Source organism: Capra hircus, chromosome 28 (assembly GCF_001704415.2).
Source record: "Capra hircus breed San Clemente chromosome 28, ASM170441v1, whole genome shotgun sequence".
NCBI lineage: Eukaryota > Metazoa > Chordata > Mammalia > Artiodactyla > Bovidae > Capra > Capra hircus.
Window position 1 is genome coordinate 824120 of NC_030835.1, and position 23119 is coordinate 847238.

Sequence of the window (23119 nt, forward strand, 5' to 3'; positions counted from 1 at the left end):
TTAGCTCAGAAGAGTTTATTAAAGAACTAGCTACAGAAGTGCAGGCAGGACACGGAGAGGGGGGAGGGAGGGGGCAGTCAGTCACCAGAGACAAAGGCAGGGAGGAACCCTGGACAGAGGGTCAGAGTTCCAAACTTCATCAGCAGAGCAGGAGCCGGGCAGGGGCGGGGGGGGCTGTGGAATGACTTGGCTCAAGGCTCCAGGGAATAAACCTCCCGCCGTCCTCAGCTCCCGCTGGTGACGCCGATGGTAGTCCTGGCCAGGTCGGTTCCCAGGGCAGAGGTCAGGCCCGAGAGAGTGGGACTGGGTCTGCAAGGCGACAGAAGATATTCCAAACAGCCCCCAGAATCCCATCCTATAAAGTAACCTCTGCTGGCAGCGGAGTCTCTGAAGACCATTTTAGAAACTGGGTCCTCAAGACATGCACCAAACCTGGATTGTTCCTCCCGCATCTTGCTTAGCCCTTAAGCTCTGCAGGGCACTGGGTGCGTGAGGAGCAGTCTGCCACACATGCCAGGAATCCCACTAACAGTGAGAGACACAGAAATTACTGAGGAGAAGCAGCCACACGGAGGCTGGGTCCATGGCGACAGGCTGCCGTGTGGAGGAGGAGGATGTCCAGGGCTTAAGGCAGCACATGGGCAGGGCACCTGCTTCTGTGAGGCTTCTGGACTGGCCCTGCCTCGGCCCCCTGACACCCCTCCCAACTCCACGCGCAGTGAAAGCTTCCTGTGCAGCCCCGGAGCAGGTGTAATGAGCCTGGGGGTCCCGGGGCTGCGGGAAGCTGTGAGAGAATCTGATTTAGCGTCCAAACAGTCCCTGCAGCTCTGTCATTTCTCCAAGGCTAAGCATCCCAAGTGCAGAGTCCAGGTCCACGTGGCCCTGTGTCCTGGGCCTGCAGCATCACGGCTTCTGGAAACCGTTAGAGATGCCCCTGTTTAGGTGTCACCCGGGCCTGCTGAGTCAGAAGCTCTGCGCTGCAGCCAAGAAACGTGTCCTAAGAAGCCCTCTGCTCACCTCTCAAACTTGAGCACCTCTGGTCTAGAGCAGCGATTTCCCCGCTGTGAGGGTCCCCACAGAGCAAAACATACTGCCACAGGGGCCCCAGCCCGCCTCTGCCCTCACTGGTTACAGTCTGGGAACCCGGACTGGGCCCCTCGCCGGGGCCTTCCCCCACGAGGCCTCTGTTCTCTCTGGACTTCCTAGCTCTTTGCGTTTCTATGTTACTTTTACCAACCCTTCCTCTTGGATTTGCCTTCTCTATGTCTCTCTCTCTTTTTTTCTTTTTTGTCATCTAATCACTGAAAATGAGTTAGGGTGATAATCTTCTTTCCCAACGTTTACTGAGCAAAAAAAAAAAAAAAAAAAAGTGCCTCAACAAGATAGATTATTGTGAGCAAAGCCTCTGTCTGGGGATTTTGCACAAGTATGTTAAAAATGGTGTGTTCCATTTCTCCTAATGCTTCAGCCTATAGCCTTGGGGACTTACTGTGTTCCATATGAAACCTGCCAAATGATTTTTTTTAATAAAATGAATACTATGGCTTATGTTAATATAGTAACATGCATTGCAAATGTAACCACATGAAAGTGTTTAGAGAAATATTAACTTGCCACATTATTCAAATTATGTCAAATTGACCAAAGCAAAGCCCTCAGGGCATGTGAGCAACAGCAAAAACAGTGCGGCTTTGCAAATAGTTAGCAGGTGGCAGGCCTCCTGTCTGCTGCCTTCCTTCTAGGGATAGTAGATCAGAGCAGATAAGAAACTTGGACTTGGCTTCATGATGGAAGGAAACTTCCAGAGAGGCAAGAATGAAGCATAGCAGCTGCCCTCAGAGAGCGTCCCAGCAGGGGCAGCTGGGGGTGGTGTGGAGGAGTCTGGTGGAGCTGGCAAGCAGAGGGAGGACAGAACCCAGACAGAGACACAGATCGGTGCGCCTGGGGTGAAGATGGTGTGGGGATCTGGGGGTTGTGCTGGAAACTGGTGGAGCAGAAACGGCGCTCAGGGAGGCCTCTTGGTGGAGCGGTCAGTGCAGTTCAGTTCCGACGCTCAGTTGTGCCCGACTATTTTTGACCAGTGAACTGCAGTATGCCAGACCTCCCTATACATCACCCACTCCCAGAGCTTGCTCAAACTCACGTCCATCGAATTGATGATGCCATCCAACCATCTCATCCTCTGCTGTCCCCTTCTCCTCCTGCCATCTGTCTTTCCCAGCATCAGGGCTTTTCCAATGAGTCACTTCTTTGCATCAGGTGGCTGAGTATTGGAGCTTCAGCTTTGGCATCAGTCCTTCCAATGACTATTCAGGATTGATTTCCTTTAGGATGGACTGGTTGGATCTCCTTGCAGTCCAAGGGACTCTCAAGAGTCTTCTCCAGCACCACAGTTCAAAAGCATTAATTCTTCGGCACCCAGCCTTCTTCACAGTCCAACTCTCACACCCATACAAGGACTTTCCTGAGGGCTCAGAGGGTAAAGCGTCTGTCTACAGTGCGGGAGACCCAGGTTCAATCCCTGGGTCGGGAAGATCCCCTGGAAAAGGAAATGGCAATCCGCTCCAGTACTATTGATTGGAAAATCCCATAGACAGAGGAGCCTGGTAGGCTACAGTCCATGGGGTCGCAAAGAGTGGGACACAACTGAGCGACTTCACTTTCCTTCCCCTTTCTCATCCATACATACCACTGGGAAAACCATAGCTTTGGCTAGACGGACCTTTGTTGGCAAAGCACTGTCTCTGCTTTCTAACATGCCGTCTGGGTTGGTCACAGCTTTGCTTCCAAGGAGCAAGCGCCTTTTGGTGTCATGCCTGCAGTCGCCATCGGCAGCGATTTTGGAGCCAAGAAAACAAAGTCTCTTGCTGTTTCCAGTGCTTCCCCATCTATTTGCCATGAAGTGAGGGGACCAGACGCCATGATCTTAGTGTGGAGTCGGGTTTCTTTAATGAATTAATTTATTTTGATTGGGGGCCGATCACTTTACAATACTGTGTGGGTGTTTGCCACCCACTGACATGAATCAGCCACTGGTGTACATGTGCCTCCCTCCTCCCTCCCCATCTCGTCCCTCTAGGTTGTCCCAGTGTACCGGCTTTGCGTGCCCTGTTTCATGGTTTGAACTTGAACTGGTCATCTATTTCACGGATGGTAATATACAAGCTTCAGTGCTCTTCTCTCAAATCATCCCACCCTCACCTTCTCCCACAGACTCCAAAAGTCTGGTTTTCACGTCTGTGTCGCTTTTGCTGTCTTGCATATAGGGCCGTCGTTACCATCTTTCTAAATCCATATATACGCACCGCTGCTGCTGCTGCTGCGAAGTCACTTCAGTCGTGCGACCCCATAGACGGCAGCCCTCCAGGCTCCCCCGTCCCTGGGATTCTCCAGGCAAGAACACTGGCGTGGGGTGCCATCGTTAGTATGCTGTATTGGTGTTTTTCTTTCTGGGTTACTTCACTCTGTATGATAGACTCCAGTTTCATCCACCTCATTAGAACTGATTCAAATGCATTCTTTTTAACGGCTGAGTAATACTCCATTGTGTATACGTACCACTGCTTTCTTATCCATTCATCTGCTGATGGACATCTAGGTTGCTTCCATGTCCTGGCTATTATAGACAGTGCTGCAATGAACATTTGGGTACGCGTGTCTCTTTCAATTCTGGTTTCCTCGGTGTGTATGCCCAGCAGTGGGATTGCTGGGTCGTATAGCAGTTCTATTTCCAGTTTTTTAAGGAATCTCCACACTCTTCTCCATAGTGGCTGAACTAGTTTGCATTCCCACCAACAGTGTAAGAGGGTTCCCTTTTCTCCACATCCTCTCCAGCATTTATTGCTTGTAGACTTTTGGATCGCAGCCATTCTGACTGGCGTGAAATGGTACCTCATTGTGGTTTTGATTTGCATTTCTCTGATCATGAGTGATGTTGAGCATCTTTTCATGTGTTTGTGAGCCATCTGTGTGTTTCTTTGGAGAAATGTCCGCTTAGTTCTTTGGCCCACTTTTTGGTCGGGTCTTTTATGTTTCTGGGATTGAGCTGCGGGAGCTGCTTGTATATTTTGATGGTCAACTCTTTGTCAGCTGTTTTGTTTGTATTATCTTCTTCGATTCTGAAGGCTGTCTTTTCACCTTGCTTATAGTTTCCTTTGCTTTGCAAAAGCTTTTAAGTTTAATTAGGTCTCATTTGTTTATTTTTGCTTTTTTCCCCATTACTCTGGGAAGTGGGCCATTAGAGAATCCTGCTGTGATTTATGTCAGAGAGTGTTCTGCCTATGTTCTCCTCTAGGAGTTTTATAGTTTATGGTCTTACATTTAGATCTTTAATCCATTTTGAGTTTATTTTTGTGTACGGTGTTAGAAAGTGTTCTAGTTTCATTCTTTTACAGTTAGTTGACCAGTTTTCCCAGCATGAATGTGGAGTTTTAAGTCAGCTTTTTCTCTCACTTTTATCAAGAGGCTGTTTAGTTCCCCCTTCACTTTCTGCCATAAGGGTGGTGTCATCTGCATATCTGAGGTTATTGATATCTCCCCTGGCAATCTTGATTCCAGCTTGTGCTTCTTCCAGCCCAGTGTTTCTCATGATGTACTCTGCATATAAGTTAAATAAGCAGGGTGACAATATACAGCCTTGATGTACTCCTTTTCCTATTTGGAACCAGTCTGTTGTTCCATGTCCAGTTCTAACTGTTGCTTCCTGACCTGCATACAGATTTCTCAGGAGGCAAGTCAGGTGGTCTGGTATTCCCATCTCTTTCAGAATTTTCCACAGTTTATTGTGATCCACACAGTCAAAGGCTTTAGTGTAATCAAGGAAGCAAAAGTACATGTTTTTCTAGAATTCTCTTGCTTTTTTTATGATCCAACGGAGGCTGGCAATTTTACTGAGCACATAGGGAACCCCAAAGGAAGGTGAAGCTGATCTTCCTGCTCCAGCATGTGACACGTTCCTACCTTTGAGCTACTTCTCATTCTTCTGTGAGGGAAGACAGTTGAATCCAAGACCCAAAAATGTTCAAGACCATTGCAAAGGTTATCCTCACATTGTTTAAAACTAAGTGTTTAATAATGTTACTTTATAAATCATGTTTTTGTTCCATCCATTTCAATTCTGTTTGCTTTCTCTCTTCAGGCTCATCTTAAATCGCTTCATATCTTTTCTTACTGTGGATGACCTCCTTGACCCACGTCCATGGAATCAGCGAGGCTCTTTGTTTCTCTTTCTGGATGGGAAACACAAAGTTCTGAGAACCTGCCTTCCCTTGCCCTAAGCATTAAAGACATACCCAAAGAGTCACAGGTAGGGCCAGAGCTGCTCCTAAAGTCTGGTCCTGACTCATCCAGGTTGGGTTTGACTGGGTCCCTGAGATGCGATTTCTCATAAATACCTTTAGCTCCTGCCACAACTCCAAGCCCAAACCTGCCAAAGATGCCTTTTTCTGTCTTGTTTTGTTTCAGTTTGATGCTGAATTGTGTGAGCATGTGAGAAACAGCAATGGGATGGGCGCACGTCACTGCTGGAAACTTTACACTGCTCCACTCTGATCCGATTCTTATAGAATCGCAGTGTGTATGTAGAGAGGAGGAGAGTCAAGTCATTTTCAAGCTGCCTTGGACTTCCTGCTAAGCAACCCCTGAGTGGGGACCAGGTTGAGCGGCGGGGGGTTTAGGTTGAGGGAACCAGACAGAGGGCTCTATCTGTCTTATTTCACTTGGGAAACTTATTTTAAAATTTTCAAAAAATCTTTTGCTCAGGAGGCCATCTGTCTGCACTGAAAGGGATCTATCTGTCTTTATTAACACTGGCATGAGGCGGTGAAAATTGGAAGGATGAAAATTGGAAATTTGAACACCCAAGAACATGTATTTCAAGCTGTGGAGATCTGTGGTTTGTGATCTCTCAGCAAAATTAAGAAATGGTGAAATCCAGATGAAAAAATTTTCAGTTCACAGATAAAGGAGCAAAAATGATTTTCAAACCACACCCTCATCAGCAGCCTTGTAATCAGATGTGCCCCATGTGTGCTGAGATGTCACAGGGAGCTTTTAGGTCCAGCCCAGACCACGATTGTCCCAACCCTTCCAGAGGTACAAGTCAGGGAGCTGAAGCCGGTGGCAATTACATAAGCTCAGGTGTTTTTGTTTAAATATTCTGTTCAACAAATAGTTAAAATTTCGCACAATGAGTGAGTGGTGGCCCCAAGATGGACACTGAGGAGTTGAAAATTTCCATGAAACTGGTAGTTGCTGGTGACTCTTGGTGATGAACCCAGGGGAACAGGGGCCAAAGCCCCTCTACATAGGAAATCTTGGAGGGGAACTGAGCTAGGAGCTGGGGTCCCTGAGTATGGGTCAGAGACTGCAGACAGGGAGCAGCATGGAGATGAGGAAGGGAGAAAGGAAGCGACGGGCTGAGCCCAGGGTGGGTGGACTGTGGGGCTGTGTACCCCAAGGCCAAGCACAGAGCCTGAACACATAAATCTGGAACAATTCCTGAACCAGGGCTGCATGAGAGCATCCTGCCCTGGGTACTTCAAACAGCCCAGCAGGAGCACACTGGAGACAGGCCTGAGGGAAAACCTGAAGTAGGGGGGCTTCAACCCTTTATCCCAGCGTGGTCTTCTGCAAAGGAACAACCTCAACACAGACAGCTGAGGGACAAATATCACCAAGAGCGCCTGGTGCTTCACTAAAACACAGGTTTGATTACAAATGGAGAGCATAGGAGACATCTCTGGAAAACGAAAGGGCCTCATGATGGCGGTTTTGAGGGGCAAAGCTAGGCAAGTGAACCCCTGCTCAGCACTGCACTCTCTGAAGCCCGACATATCAAGCCGCAAAACCCCGACACGAGCCTGCACCCCCCACCATGCAGAGAGGGGATGGATCTGGTCCTGCTATGCTGCTGATCCTGAGTGTCCCTTCCTCCTGGGTATGTCAGGGTAAATGAGGCCCCTGACCTGGGGCAGCCAGCCCTGAGCCTGGCACCTAATCAGCACATGGACAACATTAGCTAGCATCCATTCTGTCCTCATTATTGATATTCCTGTTATTTTTTATCAGCCTCTGTCCTGGCTCTTGGAGGAGGAAATGGCAACACACTCCAGTATTCTTGCCTGGAGAATCACATGGACGGGGGAGCCTGGCGGGTTATAGTCCACGAGGTCACCAAGAGTCGGACGCAGCTGAGCGACTAAACAATAGCTAGCCCTGGCTCCCTCCATGCCAGCTGCTCAGGGCAAGGTCTAGCTCTTCATTTTTCCAACACAAGAGTGCAGGCTCACGTGCAGGAGACGCTTGTGCACACCTCCCGTGTGCAGGCCCCGTGAGAGTCGCAGCGCCCAGCCCAGTGGGTGGCGAAGGAGTGTCCAGCGCCTTTTAGGCTCAACGTGGCTCCCTCCTGTCACCACAGCCCCTCCCCATCCCAACACCTCGCTTCCATCCCTCCATGGCCGATGGCTGCTTCTGAGACACACAGGGCGAAGGACCACCTGGTGACGCGGATGTGGAGACTCAGGCTCTGCTACTGTCGCACACACGGCTCAGGAAAGCACTGAATTTGACTTTTCTCATATGCAAAAGAGGGATGCACCATCTCCCTTCCAGGGTGGTCTGTTAGCATGTACTGTGTGTTGGGCACGAGGAAGGATGCAGTGAATGGTAGTCTGTACCTTTCCTCTCACGAAGGCGCCAGCGCTGCCCACCTCCGGGCAGTCCCTTGACCCTACTCTGTGAGCTGCCGATGAGGAGCCACAGACAAGGAGACCAGGGCTCGGCGAGGCACACAGGCTTCCCCGGGTCCCCAGTGTGGTCTGTGGCAGGCGGGCATTCGCTACGGGTCCAGTGATTCTTCAAAATTCTGTGGACTCTCATCTCTCCTCTTCCTAGGCCAGCTGCCCTGGCTTGAACCTGGCCTCTGGGGAGAAAGAGGAGCCCAGCGCTGGGCCAGGGAGTCACCTGCCCCGGAAAGCAGCTCTGCTTTGGGTGAACAGATGAAGGCCAGGGGACGGCATGGGCCAGGCACCTGAGTCATGTTCGGCTTTTCTGAAGGGCGAGGAGGAGGCAGAGGAGAGAGGGGCTGGGAGAAGCAGGGAGAGCTCAGCAGAGTTCACAGACTCATTCATTCTTTGATAATGTATCATTCAAGCTAGGACATTTTGAGAGAGAAAGGACGCTGTTGGTGATTTTGTTGGGACAACAGGCAGACACCGGCACTGTTTGGGCGTATCCAGGCGGACTGTGACTCCATTTTTAAGAGCTCTCAAAGGGCGTCTTCATAGCATCACTGATGTCCTTGATGGCCCAGAGGATATCCTCTTTGATTTCCCTCTTCGGGAATCTTTGGATTCAGACCCTCTCCTTTCTGGGACCCAGCCTCCAGGTTCTTGCTCCTTGTGTCTTCCTGAGTGCAGACCTGGCTTTCAGAGGTCAGCTGGGGGCTCCGTGAGCTTCACTCTTTTGGAACTGGACTCCCTAGAAAGGTTTAATGACAGGATCTAGCTCCTGTCCTCCCGCCACCTGAGACATGGGCCGGGAAAGTACCTTGTGGATTAGGACTGATTTGGTTATAAAAGCTCCTTAAGGAAGGGAGACGAGAGAAGCCATTTGATGTATCCTGTTATTGCCAGTGTTCCCTGATTTTAGAAACATAAGTTTTTTTGTTTTTAACTCTTATTAAATCAAGGAACTCTCCTGCTATCCTCTAACTTCTTTCTTTGTACTCAGGGAGGGTAAGACCCACTAACCACTGGGTTTTATGTACACAGGACCTGTAAGTAGACTTGTGATCACCATCTACAAGAAAAATTGCATTTGACATTGTGAAACACTCACAAACACACATACGTGCAAATTGTTCTTCCCTTTAGTGAGTGTGATGTATGCTTGCATGTGTTTTCCAATTTATCTTTTTTTTTTCTATTTGATGCTATTTCATTTTTAAAAATTGCTATTTCTGACAGGCTGTACTGACATCACAGCCAGAGTTTGCCCAGCATTTCTTCCAAATTGTTTCTCATTTGAGATCTGAAAACACCCCGGAATCATACAGGGCAGAACTCGATCTGAAGCCCAGTAGTCTCTGCCCACCGCCTCTTGCCTGGGGCTCCTCTCTGCAGATGGCAAGAACGACTTGTCTGAAGCCAAACAGCCCAGAATCAGATCAGGCCTCCCTGAGTCCCAACTCTGAGACACAAAGGCCCGTGCTGGACCCTGGTGCCTTGTCCCTCAAGCATGAGAGTGCTGGTCTCCCACAGGACTGTTGAGAGGATAAGAAGATTGTGTCTAGAAAGTACTGTCAGGGCCCTTGTAGGTGCAGGCTGCCCTGGAAATATCAGCGGGATGGACAGCGCCTGAACAAGGTGCTTGTTTGTTCCCACTGGGAACTCTGTCCTGCCCACATGAGCACACATGCCGTGAATACATTAACCTCCAGTCCTCCTCGGCCTCCTGAGCAAGCGATCTATCCGCGGGAGAACTGGAAAGAGCTGGTCTCTCGCAGGCCTGGTTCCCAGGTGCCAAGGCCCCAGCATGGCTCTGGGGGTTCCCACAGCAGCCGGAAGGACGGTCACCTCCCCCAAAGCTCAGGAATGCCCAGAATGGTTGTTTCCTCACGGTCCTACAAGCCCCCATGACCCAGGCTGATGTTCCCACGTTCAGGAAAATGCCTAAGAAGAGGCCAGGACAAGGTGAGAACCCCATGGCTGCATCTGGGGCCTTCTAGACTGACCAAGACCGGTCCCTCCTTCCGGGGACTTCCACAGCTGCAGTGCAGGGCTTGGCTGGGCTCAGAGGAGCTGAACACTGGGTGCCAACCTTCCCAAGCCTTCGGCCACTGGCCTCACCTCCTCCACAGAGGGTCAGCCATCCTGCCTAGTTCTGGCTGCCGGCATCTACCTTGAGGCCAAGCCAGCAGCATCCAGCTGCTGCCAGCAGAGGCACTGGGGCCCCTGTAGGTGAGTCAGGGAATCCCAGGGGTCATGGAGCTCAAACCTAATCCAGGCTGTTACTCACTTGTGTCCATCTCCGGAAGGACACAGCCTCATTTCCCTGGAGCTGATCCCTGATGATGGTCCTTTTCTGCTCGGTATTTCTGGAATCACACTCTTCTAAGGGCCTGGCTGTGTCCTAAGGTGTGGCCAGCCAGCCACTGCCTGTGATGAAGCACCAGCAGCAGAGATCTCATCCCCGGGGACCCCGCTGACTGTGACTCAGGGAGTGCGTGCGGGTCCCTGCAGTGGGGAGGAGGGGGCACCTCTGAGGAGAGGGGTGACTCCTTAGTCTGGACTCACAGGGAGTGAACCACTCTAGCTGGTCATGTGGTGGAGATTCCGGGGGAAGGAGGACTCTAGAGAAGAGACAGTGTGTGTGAGCACTCATCGGCAGACATTAGCGTGAGATACATTTGGGTCCGAATCGTGACTTAGCAGCGTGGCCTCAGGTGCACAGATGAACACAGTCTTGTGAGCATTGCTGTCTTTATTTTAGAGATGGACAAAGAGAGGGTCCCATGTGTCAGCGTCTTGTTGATTTATCAGGCAGTCATTCTAAAAGTTTTTCTTGAGCACCTTCTATGGACCAGCCACAGAGAAAAAGTAGTGAGTGAAAGAGGCCAGGCCCCTCTCCTCCTGTGTGGTGGTATCAAGCCTCTCCTTCAGAGGTGGGCTCAGCAGGCAAGTGGACAGGGAAGGTGGTGCAGGGGGTGGGAAAAGCAGGATAACGTGCCGGGGCTCATGCAGGGGAGGGGCTGCCATGCAGGGTCAGGGGTCCACAAAGCCGTTTCTGACAAGGTGATGGCAACCAGAGATGGAAGGAAAGGAGGGGCAAACCATGTGCATTCTAGGCAGAGACCACTGAGAGCTAAGTCCTCTAGAGGGGCAGCCCTGGCCTGTTCAAAGTCAAAAAGGCCAGTGTGGCAGGAGTACAGACGGGCGAGTTCTGAGAGGGGCAGGGGCCGCAGGTATAAGCCTCTGCTGGCCACTGAGGATCTGGGTAGGGTGACATGGCAGGGCCTGATGGCCAGCCACTTGCTGCCATGAGAGGAAGCAGCAGGACATGACGATGAGCCAGCTAGCGGCCTGGTGTAGGGGGTTCAGATAGGAGATGGCTGTGGCTCGGATCAAAACGGGAGCATGAGGGGTGTCTGGGCTTTGGATGTATTTCGAAGGTAACTAACTGGATTTGTTAATGGTTTAGCTGAGGGCTGTGAAGTAATAGGATAAATTAAAGATAACTAAAAGGTTTTGGCCTGAGCCATGGGAAGACAAGGAGTTGTTGTTTGCATAAATGAGGAAGGCAGGTAGGGGGAAAGTGGGAACTGGGAATTTTGTTTTGCATATGGTGCATTTCAGAGGAGGAGGTGGGAGTCTGGGAGAGAGATCCCTGGATTCCTTAGCTCTGGGCACAGTAAGCTCCCATTTCTAACTCACAGCAGGACACTGCATGGGCTCACAATGGCAGTCCCCAGGGGTCAGTAGACCGCCCCTCCCTGAGGGAGGCGGAGAAAAATCTACCTCTCAAGGCTGGCTTCACCAGCACTGCTTTTAGGGAACCCTTGATGGTGCTCTAAGTTTCCCTGATCCCTGGATCAATCCTGACCTACACTCACCATGCTTTATGAAAATGCTCACGTCATTGCAATCATTCCCTCCCACCCCTGACCGTAGATTCCGTGAAGTCAGGGGACACGCCGGCTTGCTCCCCACAGTATTCGTACCGCCTAGTGATGAGCTTGACGTGGCAGTTGTTGGCTGGCTAAATGAGGGCCACTAGTTGTGTACACATGGTCAGCCATGGACTTTCTTTTTTTTTTTTTAATGCAGCATCATTCTGAAGAGTCAATATCATTCTGCGGAATGAACCCAGGGGCTCGGCTGTGGGCCCCTCCCTGGTGGTGGAGCATTCCGGACCGGCACTGCACAGGCCCCAAGGCACCAACAACACTGGCCCAAAAGGTTCCCCATCAGTTGGCGAAGAAGGAGAAACTCAACTTTTAAGATCAATTTCAGCTCCAGCTGGTATCCAGGCTTTGCTCAGAGTCTAAGCAGAGGCAGGCAGGATCGAATCCCAACTCTGTAGACCCCAGGGAGCATCAGAGCGAGAGAGGGAGCAGGATGGCTTCCATGCACACCAGCCGTCAGATCCATGCAAGTGTGGGTGATGCTAAGCTCCAGAGTTATGTGGGGAGGCTGAGACTCAGGCAAGGGTCTCAAATCACAGAGTGAGCAGAGAGAAGACCAGGATTCAAGAACTGGCCTGTCCCAGGACCCCACAGTGCCGCATGACATGGCCTCAAATCCCTCCTTCTTCCTCCAGCCCATCTGCAACTAGGTAACCGTATCGCAGTCACTCTATAAATGACCGGGATGTACCGAGCACAGGGTGACAGTCACACGTGGGCCTACGGGCAGGAGAGTCTGGAGCACAGAACACTCTGGACTCAGGATTTCGGGACCCTTTGTGCTGACCTCTCCCTTCCAGCATGGTTGAGAGAAGGTGGTGGAAAGTGCGGAAGGCTGACCGACCTCTGTGTGGACAGAACCCAGTATCTGTCGGGCTCTCTCCCTGTTCTCAGTGTCCAGGCCAGTGCTGGCTGAATCAGCATCTGGCATCCATCAGGGGTCCTGGAGCAGGACAGAAGAAAGTGCTGGGTGTTTGGCCCTGCCATCTGAGACAGAGGCTCTGCTGCCTTCTACTAAGCCTGAGAAGCAGAGTAGAGGTTTCCCTCCCCATCGCTGATGCACACTCAAGCCCTTACACAAAACTATCCCTTTGGAAGTAGAGGGCTGACTGGCCTTAAAGAAGGGCTTCTAGCAAAACCAAGTGCATTCAGGGAAGAGGGAGTGCCTTCCCCCGGCTAAGGATGCAGACTAAAGGATGCAGGTCTGCCCCCAGTTCTTGCCTACAATGGGCGTTATCACTACCGCTTGTTCTCCACCAACTGTTGCAGAGAGGATAATATAACCCCTCCATGTGTTGGGTTTGAGGAAGAAAAACCAAGTCTGGAGGGTTCCACATGGTTACACTAATTTCAAACCGTTGGCTGCTACATTTGAGTACATGTCTTTATTAGGAAAATAATAAGTGCACATACATCTTTTCATTGATATGATTTCAAAGTAGAAATTGTTGTTTCTCAAAAGGAGTTGTTACTTGTTTGTTTGTTTTTGAAAAATAAAAAAAGCACGCTGCATACAAGAAGCTGCCTTCTCCGGGACCATTTTCACATTTTGTGGGAGATGCCATTTAAACAATACAAAATACAGTATTTCTCACATTTAACACTGAACCCATCACTGCTCAGAGACTGAGAGTCCAGCGAGGTTGCAGGATTACAACAATCTATGGGATTTTTCAACTTGGCAATGCCGGTGGTCTCCTTAGGGGACATGAAGGTTTTTCTAAGGGATATTTCCAAGGGATGGGAAATTTCCCAGCGAAGATGCATAGAGGGATCAGGACCCCACCATTCTCATTCAGCTACAAAAGGGTGTCCCACCTGGGCAAGGTGATAAGCGCCCAGTGAGAGATCGCACGGTGATTACACCAGGCAGCACTCAGAAAAGGCAGGTCAGACTGGATCCTGTGACAAGGCGTAAGGTCTCTGGACTTCACGCGGGGGAACTACAGCCTTCTGTTACGCAGGCCCTCTCCTCAAAGCTGGCCCTCCTTTTTCTGGAGGGCCCCTCCTGAGCCTCGCTGGGGTCTTAGCACCTGGCCAGAGTGGGGCAAAGAACAGTGAAACAACACAAGGCACAGATTCAGATTCCAACACGCAGCACATCTGTGAGCTCCGTCCCCCCAGTCTTCCCTGCCCGGGTCCTGATGCAAAGGCTGGTGGCGGAGGACCACCCTGGGGTTACGCAGAGCACAAGGGAAGGTCAGAGGGGGCAGCACTGGGCCAGGAGGAACAGCTGGGTACTCCCTAATCAAAGTGATGCACAAGATTTGTATTTTGAAAGCAAAAGGGGATCAAGAGAGTCTTTTCCTGTGCAAATGGACTATTTAAATGCATATTTGCTTTAGCTGGGCAGTCTCCACTTAGGAGCGACTGCAAGGAGAGGAATTGTCATACAAATAATTTTCCAGGCAGTTTCTCCTCTTATCTATTTCCCTCTCAATAGGGGAGAAACAAAAATTATTCTTTATTTAACTGCAGTCAAGATTTATTTAGGGCCACATTAATTTTCTAAGAGAAAGAAATTTAACGGTTCTAGTTCATGGATTCCAGCGGAAGATGCTTCTAAATTTTCCATGAGATTTTAAAATATCTTGAATTACTTAGAAAACGACTCTCCCACTAACAATTCGATCATTTCATGTATAATTCAGGAGCCCTGGAGTGACAGGTTAATTTCAGAAGAGGGTTTTGAAACCAATTCTGTATCCCTTATAACTAATAAAGGCCCCTCCAGACTCTATTTAATCAGTATAACAAAGCTGGTTTGACGATGTGAATTTTTGTTTGGTTGATGGATTTGCCATATACTGTGAAGATCTAATTTAAAGGAATATTTATGGAAATGCCTAACACATGTTACTGATAACTCAAAGATTATTAAATCTGAGAACACCTACAATTCAAGATTATTTTACAACTATATATTTTCTGCATGTTATTTACAGTTCCTGTCAATTGATACATTTCCTGGTTTTGCCCTTTTTTTCCTACTTTCTTAACTTAAAAAACCTTACTGGGAAATTTAACCAGAGAGGAAAAGTATTAGTGAAACCAAATGAAAACCAAAACAAGCAAAAACCTTTCAAGTGCCTAAACCTTTCCAGAAAGTGAGATTTTTAACTGTTTAATGCAGTCCTACAGACTGCTCTCAGTAAAGGGAAACACACTAAATGTCAGAATTTGTAAGCTACTTTCCTAACCAGCCCATCATTTTCTAAGAGGAATGCCCTGCTGGACATCCTGTAAGCACAAAATGACCGTGGCAGCAGAGAAGGTCCAGGGGCCACTGTGCAAGGCAAAAGATGATAGAGTCATCAAACGGGGAAAAGGTGAGGTTAGACTTTAATTGGGAAGGAATCCTCATGTTCAGCTTTGATTGTTTTACGGGTCGGGCTTTCAAAACCAAAAAAAGTTCAAAAAAATTATTTGTTATTCCCCAAACGATGCTGCACCACTGTAAGAAAACCCTCTGTAGTTCTGAGATATCAACAACTATAGGAGCCTTGAGGGTCTACATCCTCGGAGGTCCATACTGCTGCAAACTGAGTTCCCTTGGGCTCTGTTGATACAGCCAGGGGTTTGTGATCACGGGGAAATCAAGGTCCAAAAGGATCACAGCCCTAATCAGAAACCTGGTCAAAGGCCCCAAGGGGCACCTCCTCACTCTCAGCCTTTGCATTCAAGGAAGTGACAGAGCATGCACCAAGGACGTTGGCTTTGAACAAAAACACAGGATTGGACGCGGGACAGTATTCCAAACAAGACGCAGACGTGCACGGGGATCTCAGGACCAGGTGACATGAGACATTTTGGGTTGCTTCTTGGCGCCCAGTTTAAAGTAAAGCTTTGGTCTTGAGAGAGTCCTTTTCCGGGGTCACGGAGACAGCCTTGGATACACATGACGATGGATGAGAGAGAGAATGATGAGAAGGACGTGATGGGATGTAGAGGAGAGCTCGGGATGAAGGGTGCATCTCACCCTACCCTGGCCTCACACTCCTGCCTGCTCAGCTCAGGGAAGCCCTGCGGTGCTCACCAAAAAGGCCCGCCCCTGCTCTCACCCCCGAGAAGGGTGAGCCTCCTGCCTGGCCCCCTAGAACCTATCTCCTCCACCACTCGCAAAGGGGAGCCTTCACTAGAATCTGCCCAGGCTGGTTGGTGCGAACCCCTCCTGGTGGCTCTCCACATGGTGATGTGGGCCAGCCTCCCTCCCTCTGGGGTTCTGGGGTTCCGGCCTGCACAGCTCAGGAACCTCTGGCCAGATAAGGGGTTCCGTGGGAAAGATACAACAAAGCAGGTAATAGAATGGTCTTAATCTAAGTTCCTATCTGTTACCAGTGACACTGGATAATCAAACTAAATGAGAAATAAACACCATATATTCTGCTACATAATCAAATGGTGAAGTAAGGCAAACTGTGCGCGACAAGGCCCTTGGAAATGCACTCAGCCCTGCCTGGGTGCAGGGGGGTGGCTACAAGCCCTTCCTAACACTGGTTTCAGACCTGGGCTCCTACTGGGAGGCTTCCTCAGGCGTCTGACCCAACCTGCGCCTCTCACATCTTGAACCTCCTGTTGACAAGAACAGAGGGAGACACATTAAGGCGGGTTCCCGCGGCGGCGGGGCAGCACGCTTGAGACGCCGAGACCCGCTCCAGCCGGGGACCCCCCTCCTGATTTCCAAACCGCTGCGGGGCTTCTCCCTTCCGAGACCCTGAGCGAGGAGACGGGAGTGAGAGAGACAGACGGCAGAGGCGAGGGGCGGACGGAAGGCGGGAAGCGGGGAGGGCAGGTGGGCGCAGCGAGCACAGGGCGGAAGGACGCACGAGGCCACGGCGCGGCGGCCACGAGACAGGACGAGGCGCGAAGCCTCACCGCACAGGCGCCAGCCCGGCCGCCGCGCGCCCAGCCCCAGGGCCTCGGGGCGGCGCGGGGCCCGCGGCCGGCCGGCCGAGACTGCGCATGCGCCCGCGTGGCGGACGCGGGAGCGCCGCCTAGCGGAGGGTCCACAGCGGGAGGGAGGCCGGCTCCTCCACGGCGGCCCTGCTTCAGGGGGCTGCGGCTGCGCCGGCTGCTCGGACACAGCGCGGCCCCAAGGCCAGTGGGGCAGTCTAAGGGCAGACGGAGGCTTGCCTGTGCTTCTTCATGGGGCGGGGGGCAGCTCTCTCAGCTTGGGCTGCCCCGGGATGGGTGGCAGGTGCCGTCTTCCCGAGCACCGCAGAAAGCAGTTTGCAGCCTCAGGGAAGCAACAGCTTGGCCCACAGTGGCTACAGGACAGACAGCTCTCCCAGAACAGACCTGTCAGCCTCTTTGGCACAAAGATATCCTGTTCCTGAGGTGGGAAGAAGGGAGCATGGAGACACGTGTCTGGCCCACTTTTCCAGACACTTGTAACAGCAGTGCTACCCTGGCCGAGGTCTCGCAGACCACTGCTGCTGGACTCCACAGAAAGGACTGCACCCCTAGGCTGTCCAGCCACCATCCAGAGGCCCTCAGAGGCGCCGAGGGCAGGACGAGGCAGATGGGCAACCGTCTCCCCCGCCCCCGCGAGAGGTACAGGCCGGGGGATTCGCCAGATACAAGGGCTGCGGGGGAAGTAAAAGGTCCGTGGCCGCAGCGCCCTAAGGGGTACAGTCCTCCAGTGGGGAAAAGTAATGACTAATTCTTAATTATGCTGTCAAGCAAGAGGAGCTCACAGTGCTCTGTGACCCAGGTGACAGGCAGGGGCCCTGAGCTGCTTCACCTGACATCCGTGTGCTCTGCCCTTCACCCGTGTCGTCTTTCTGGATCTGTGTCCTGAAATCATGGTCAGGGGTCTGGGAGGCAGGGTGCATGTGCGTCCATGTGTGATGGGGGGTAGGGAAAATAGCATATATCTTCAAGGGCTCCCTCTGCAAAGTATCGCTGGAATCAGTCTTTCTCTCCCCGGGATCCCTCCTCCTCCCAGTCCAAATTAGCGACTTGGGAAGAAATCTCAGCTCTAAATCTGTGTGTGTATATGTGTCGGATTGGGGGCTGGTGAATGAAGACTGAGACAGCTGTGTCCCGGAACCTAATCACTCAAGGGCAGGCAGCAGCGGGGGAGGGGACACACTAGGAGTCCCCGGAGCTACAGGCCCTTCACACAACTCCTCTGCTTCGGGGCCTCGGGGACTGTGGACAGAATCTACAAAGCGGATTACTTGCCCTGCAAAGAGGCTCCCTGAGAAGCATTTCCACAGCTGCTCTCTGGAAATTCAGAGCTGCCAGCCAGTCTCCCCATGTAGTCTGAGGAAACCCACCTGAGCTTGGAGGTAAGGCTACTCGCACAGTCCCAGGCCCGGGGGGAAAGGCCCGCCTCACATGGCAGAGTGGTGGAGGACCAGGCAAGGCACTTGTGGCAAGGTTTCAGTTATCACCTGCAAACGTCATGCCCACAGCCAGCTCTCCTCCACAAAGGCAGGGACACCCCAGGCAGGGGGCAAGCAAGAGGGTATAACGCACATGCCTCTCTCTGGCTGTCTTGAGATGCCCCTGCTGGGCTATCAGACCGCTCTGTGCAGAGTTCAGGTGGCCACATGCTGCCCTCAAACAGGAATGCAGATTATAAGAGTGTGGAGCTGTGTCAGCTCTGAGGAATCTTGACCATGGGCCTTCGGAGAGAGGGAGTGGAGGGCTAGGTGGGAGGCTCATCAGCCCAGGGAGATGCTGGAGAGAGACGCCGGGGCACTCTAGATGGAGCCCTGAGCCACTCTAGAGTCCAGGCTGTTCTAGAGAGAGTCCTGAGCCCACAGGCCCCAACCCCCGCCTCTGCACAGCTACTTTCTTCTTAACGCAGCAGACCAGGAAGGGCCCTGAAAAGCACATAAACACAGGAGCCGGTGTGGCCAGAGAGGCGGCAAAGCGCGGCCCCCCACGGGCGTCTGAAAGCCTGCCCGGAGGCAGGGGGGTCTGCCCTGGAGGAGGCTGAGAGCAAATTTACAAAGCGCCGGAGCAGAGTGCACTGCGGTCCATCTCGAGGTGGCAGATAACTAGTGTTTCCTTTTCTGAGCAGCCTTTCTCTTCTTCTGTCGCTTCTTTTTTCCTATCTTTTCTTTTTTCCCCACTTTTTCTTCTCTGCTCCCCCTTAGATAGAATTAGTAGAACCATTAATAATGTTGAAATAAACAAGAGTACATGTCAGTCTGTGCAATATTTAAAACTGGCCCGTGTATTTGTTTACCCCTGTCTTTACTCTCAGGCCTGGAGGCCCCTGGGCAAAGTACTGTCTGTCCGTATTTCGTTAAAATAAATCAGACATTTTCCCCCATTCCAAAAATTATTACACGGGCTTCCAGAACACTGATGCTTGTGAACTGGTTGTCGCCATGGTCCACTGGCTGGCTTGACCCCAGTTCCCGCTATTGCCTGAGGCTTTAACAGGGACCAGGGCTTGATATCTGTAAGGGTGCGAAGGTGTGTCACCCCAACCTGCTCTCCTAGGGCCTCTTTACATCTCAATGCAGAGCTGAACTCCCTGCTTTATCTTAAACATCTCTGCATTTCAAATCGAATAAAGGAGGCGGGAGGACCAAGGTTTAAATGACCATCCAGGAGAAAAAAGAAGGCAGCCCGATCCCACCTTCTTTCTGGATGCCCGTGGACACCCCTGGAAATGACTGGGATTGTTCTGGAGAGCAAGGGAGAGAGCTGGTTAGCAGGATTTTATTAGAGCAACTTTATTAGAGCAATTGGCTCTTGACTGTCATATTAACATGATTCAAGCTGAATGGTATTTAATGATTTATGGGGTAAGGCCACCTGTTCCTGAGAAAGCTTGATATTAACCATGGGCTGGAATTATGGGATTTTTACATGGGAAAATGTGAAAGCTGGGTATTATGAGGGTTGCGTCTCTGGAGATTACATGGGGATGTTAGGAGAACCAGGTTGGAGGAGGAAGGGGAAAAGGAATTAGTGAGTCAAATATTATTCTTCAGAAAACTAGTGCCACTGATTCCACTGTTTAAAAAAAAAAAAAAAACAACAAACACAAACGCTCGAGTTGCAGATCTAACCTGCTCCTGAGCAAGGCCCATGTACTGTCACTTGCAATGTGAACTCAGCAGAAGGGAGGCAAGGCACCTGACCAGCAGGCCAGCTTATGTTTATAAATACCAGAAATGTGTGTGAGCCCCATGTCTGACAATCAGTGGATTTTAGCTCAGGTAAATAAATTCCCACGTACAGTAGGAGGTTTATACCACAAAACAATGACATTTTATTGCTAGTACATATAATGTCACATTTGATACAATTTTAGTACAAGTGAAAAAATACACTGTGGGTAACATTAAAAGGCTGCAATCACACTTATATATCATATATATTTCTTTACAAATTGCCAGTAGTTTACGATAATAGAGAAATGCAACCTACTGACATTCATATGGCTCCACTTCAAATATAGGTATTGTTAGACTATAAATATATTTTGAAATACATTTGTCTACTAAAGAAACGTTTAAAAAAATTGTGCACGAAAATATATATAAAAAATGCCTTGCAAAAAGTTACAAACACCACCAGGCCCATCTGTGGGTCCCATTTATGCGTGGGGATTTCATCTTGCCAACATTTCTGACTGGAACCTGAAACTGTGCTGTGGCTTCAGGAGGAGGGGTTAGTGGTCAGAGGCTCGTTTATTCATCTATTTTTTCACTTCTGATTTCAGAAACCTCAGAATTTGTAGAGCCTCCATGGCCTAAATAGGCTTCAGAGGCAATCACAGAAACCAAATTCCTCAAAGGAAACCCTCAGATTGAAAATTGCATTTGATTCTGCAAAGACTGTCTTCCATGGGAAGGCGGAGACATGATCTCATACCCCCAGCAGAGGGCCAGCCCCATTCTGGAGAAGGCCAGAGAAGGATCTCACAGAGGGCCTGCGGACGAGGGGTGGGCAAACGGAGGAGGGGGGCCGCAGAGCTGGAGCCCGTGCGGCCCCCTCCTCCAGCTGGCTGCGTACAGAAGTGAGAAGCAGGAGCAAGATGAAAGCACGCTCTGGGAAGCAGGGGGAGGCTGGGAATGACCCAGAGGGGGTCTCTGAGCACAGTCCCCAGTGATGGCAGTTCTTCATGGAGCTCTGCTCCGATCGCTGAGCCTGAACGGGGAGGCGTAAGGCAGTGGCCGCTGCCGAGCAGCAGCCAGCATCTGGGCCGTCAGCCTAGTGGTGGTCCCCCCTGCCCGAGCTGCCCCCAGTCTTCCTCCCAGCCTCAGCATCTGGAGGAAGAATGCTTTTCTCAGCTCCCTGCTTGGCCATCACCTGACTGTGCTCAGACTCCCCAGGGGAGAAAAGGAGAATCTCCAAAACAAACCAAATACAGAGCTTGAAGTAATTATCAATTTAAAAAAGGATAATGAGTGATGATGACTGTGATGATCATGAGGTAACTGACTGGTGGGAAATGCTGATGGGATGATATAATTTCTTAGAAAAACCCCAGTTATAAAACAGCCCATGTGAAGAGCATGGGTGAGTACACGCTGCAGTATTGTACCATGTGCTATAAACGCAGTTGTCTGCGTGCTGGGCAAAGCTCACGTCCATCCCAGGTCAATGCACTGCCCCCAGGCATACCTTCCTCCCCCCATACCTTTGCCCTTTCATCTCATTCAGGTCTAGCTTTCCTCGGCTGGGTCTAGTGGAAAGTCCATTTTGGTTGTTGTGCTTACTTGTTTAAAGCTTTGTCCAGGTACTCCTGAATCCACTTCAATTTCGGGTCAATGCACACTTGCCTATTGTTGTTCTTCAGCCTTGCCCTGTCAAGACAGAAGAAGCGACAGTGTACAGCTGGACAGAAGGGGGCACGGCTGTGACCTGGGCCACTGCTCACCCAATACCCAGGTTTGGACCTGACTGGAGCCTCCCAGCCGGCTCAGGCTCGGAAGCCCTAGATGTGCTTGGGAGACAATGCTGGCCACGCTGCAGGTCTCACCCCAGAGATACTGGGAAGAGAAGGGAAGTCTCTAAGGAGTCCAGAGAGAGCTCACACACGGAACATTTGCACTGGCTTTCGAAGGATACGTAGGAGTGGGCGAGTAAAGGGGGACAGAGGAGTAGGAGCAAACCCCCCGGGGGTGGCACTGCAGAGAGGGTGTGGAGGGACTGGAGGGACAGGACCCTGAGCAAGCCTGCGGCCAGGTGTACGGAGCAGAGAAGTGCGGCTTTATCTGCAGGTTTGTTTGTGATGGGAACTCGTGGGGACTTTGAACTGGAGGGTGGCAGAAGCAGATTTTTATTTTGATGGATCATCTTCACAGTACTCTTAAGACAGACTTAAGAGTAAGCCTGGGGGCCTGGAGATCTACAGAGAAGTCAGAGCAACAGTCTGGGGGATGGGAGAGGTGAGAGTGCGTGCGGGGAGGGACAGTGTGCGGGGTGGGAGGGGTGGCGATGGGGCTGAGGGAGAGGATGTGTCGGCGGTTTGCCAGAAAATGGTTTCCAGAGAGATTTTACAGGTTCACGGAGTGTGCATGGTCTCATTTGTTCTCTGCAAGTTCGGTCTGCACCCTGTCACCTCCATTCACAGCCTCCCTTCCTGAAGGCTCTCGGAGGAGAGCCTGGACTTATCTCTGGATCCCTCTCCATAAAACCCTGGTACCAGGTAATGCCAAGCAGCCTGAGGACACTACCATCCCCAGCCACTCAGCATCCATGAGGACCCCTGGGGCCAGCACAGCAGCTTGGCAACACTCACAGGAGTCTTCACACAGCCTGCCTGTTGAGCCAACGCGCTACGCAGGGGCCTGTCTCAGAGCAAGGCGGACTGCGGTCCAGTTCTGGGGTCTGCTGTTTTTTAATGTTGTATTTGTGCAAACAGATCTGAGGACTCTATTTGGCTTTTTCCAACTCGAGATGCAGTCCCAGGCAGGAAAACCTGCAGAGTCTCCACTGCAAAGTGGCCCATCCCCACTCAATTCAGTATCTGATTAAATACTTCTCAAATGAAAGAGTATTTTATTACAAGCAAAGAAAAAAATTCATCTTCTAGTGCCCTAACACATAGTGTAAATGACAAACACATTCAAGGCAGCAAAGGCTAGGAAAAAAAGATAAAGAAACATCAAACCTAAAACCAGTTGCTGTCGGGTGGAAAATCGTCAGGTAGCTTTTGTTCCACCTTTTGCGTCCCCCACCAAGCTCACTGCAAGTGAGCACGCGGACACGTGGGCACTGGAGGTCTGAGCAATGGACAACCACGTGCGGCTTTCTTTCTGCACCCGGCCCAGCCTCCCGCACTCCAGGAGAGATCTTTGTCATCTGCATATGTGATTTTGCTGCGTCTCATTCCCGACATGAATGAAATCAAATGTTAGCAGCTGCCATCAACACCAGCAAAGCAAAAACCTTGTGTGTTGGGTTTCAGAAAATGCAGTTAAGTGAGCTGGTGATTTTGAGTTTCACCAAACAGTTTAA

At 50.8% G+C, this 23119-nt stretch overlaps 1 protein-coding gene across 3 annotated transcripts in view; it reads right to left on the reverse strand.

Annotated features, from left to right (window-relative positions):
* CXCL12 (C-X-C motif chemokine ligand 12) overlaps window positions 1-23119 on the reverse strand; it is a 27855-nt gene continuing 4736 nt past the window's right edge. Inside the window, exons 3-4 of one of the 3 annotated variants that reach the window (XM_018042299.1) lie at window positions 21376-21462; window positions 1-309 (exon numbers count right to left, since the gene is read on the reverse strand). In XM_018042299.1, the coding sequence (XP_017897788.1) occupies window positions 225-309; window positions 21376-21462 (172 nt within the window). In that variant the 3' untranslated portion in view covers window positions 1-224. The other 2 variants (XM_018042300.1, XM_018042298.1) reach the window with 2 other exon arrangements.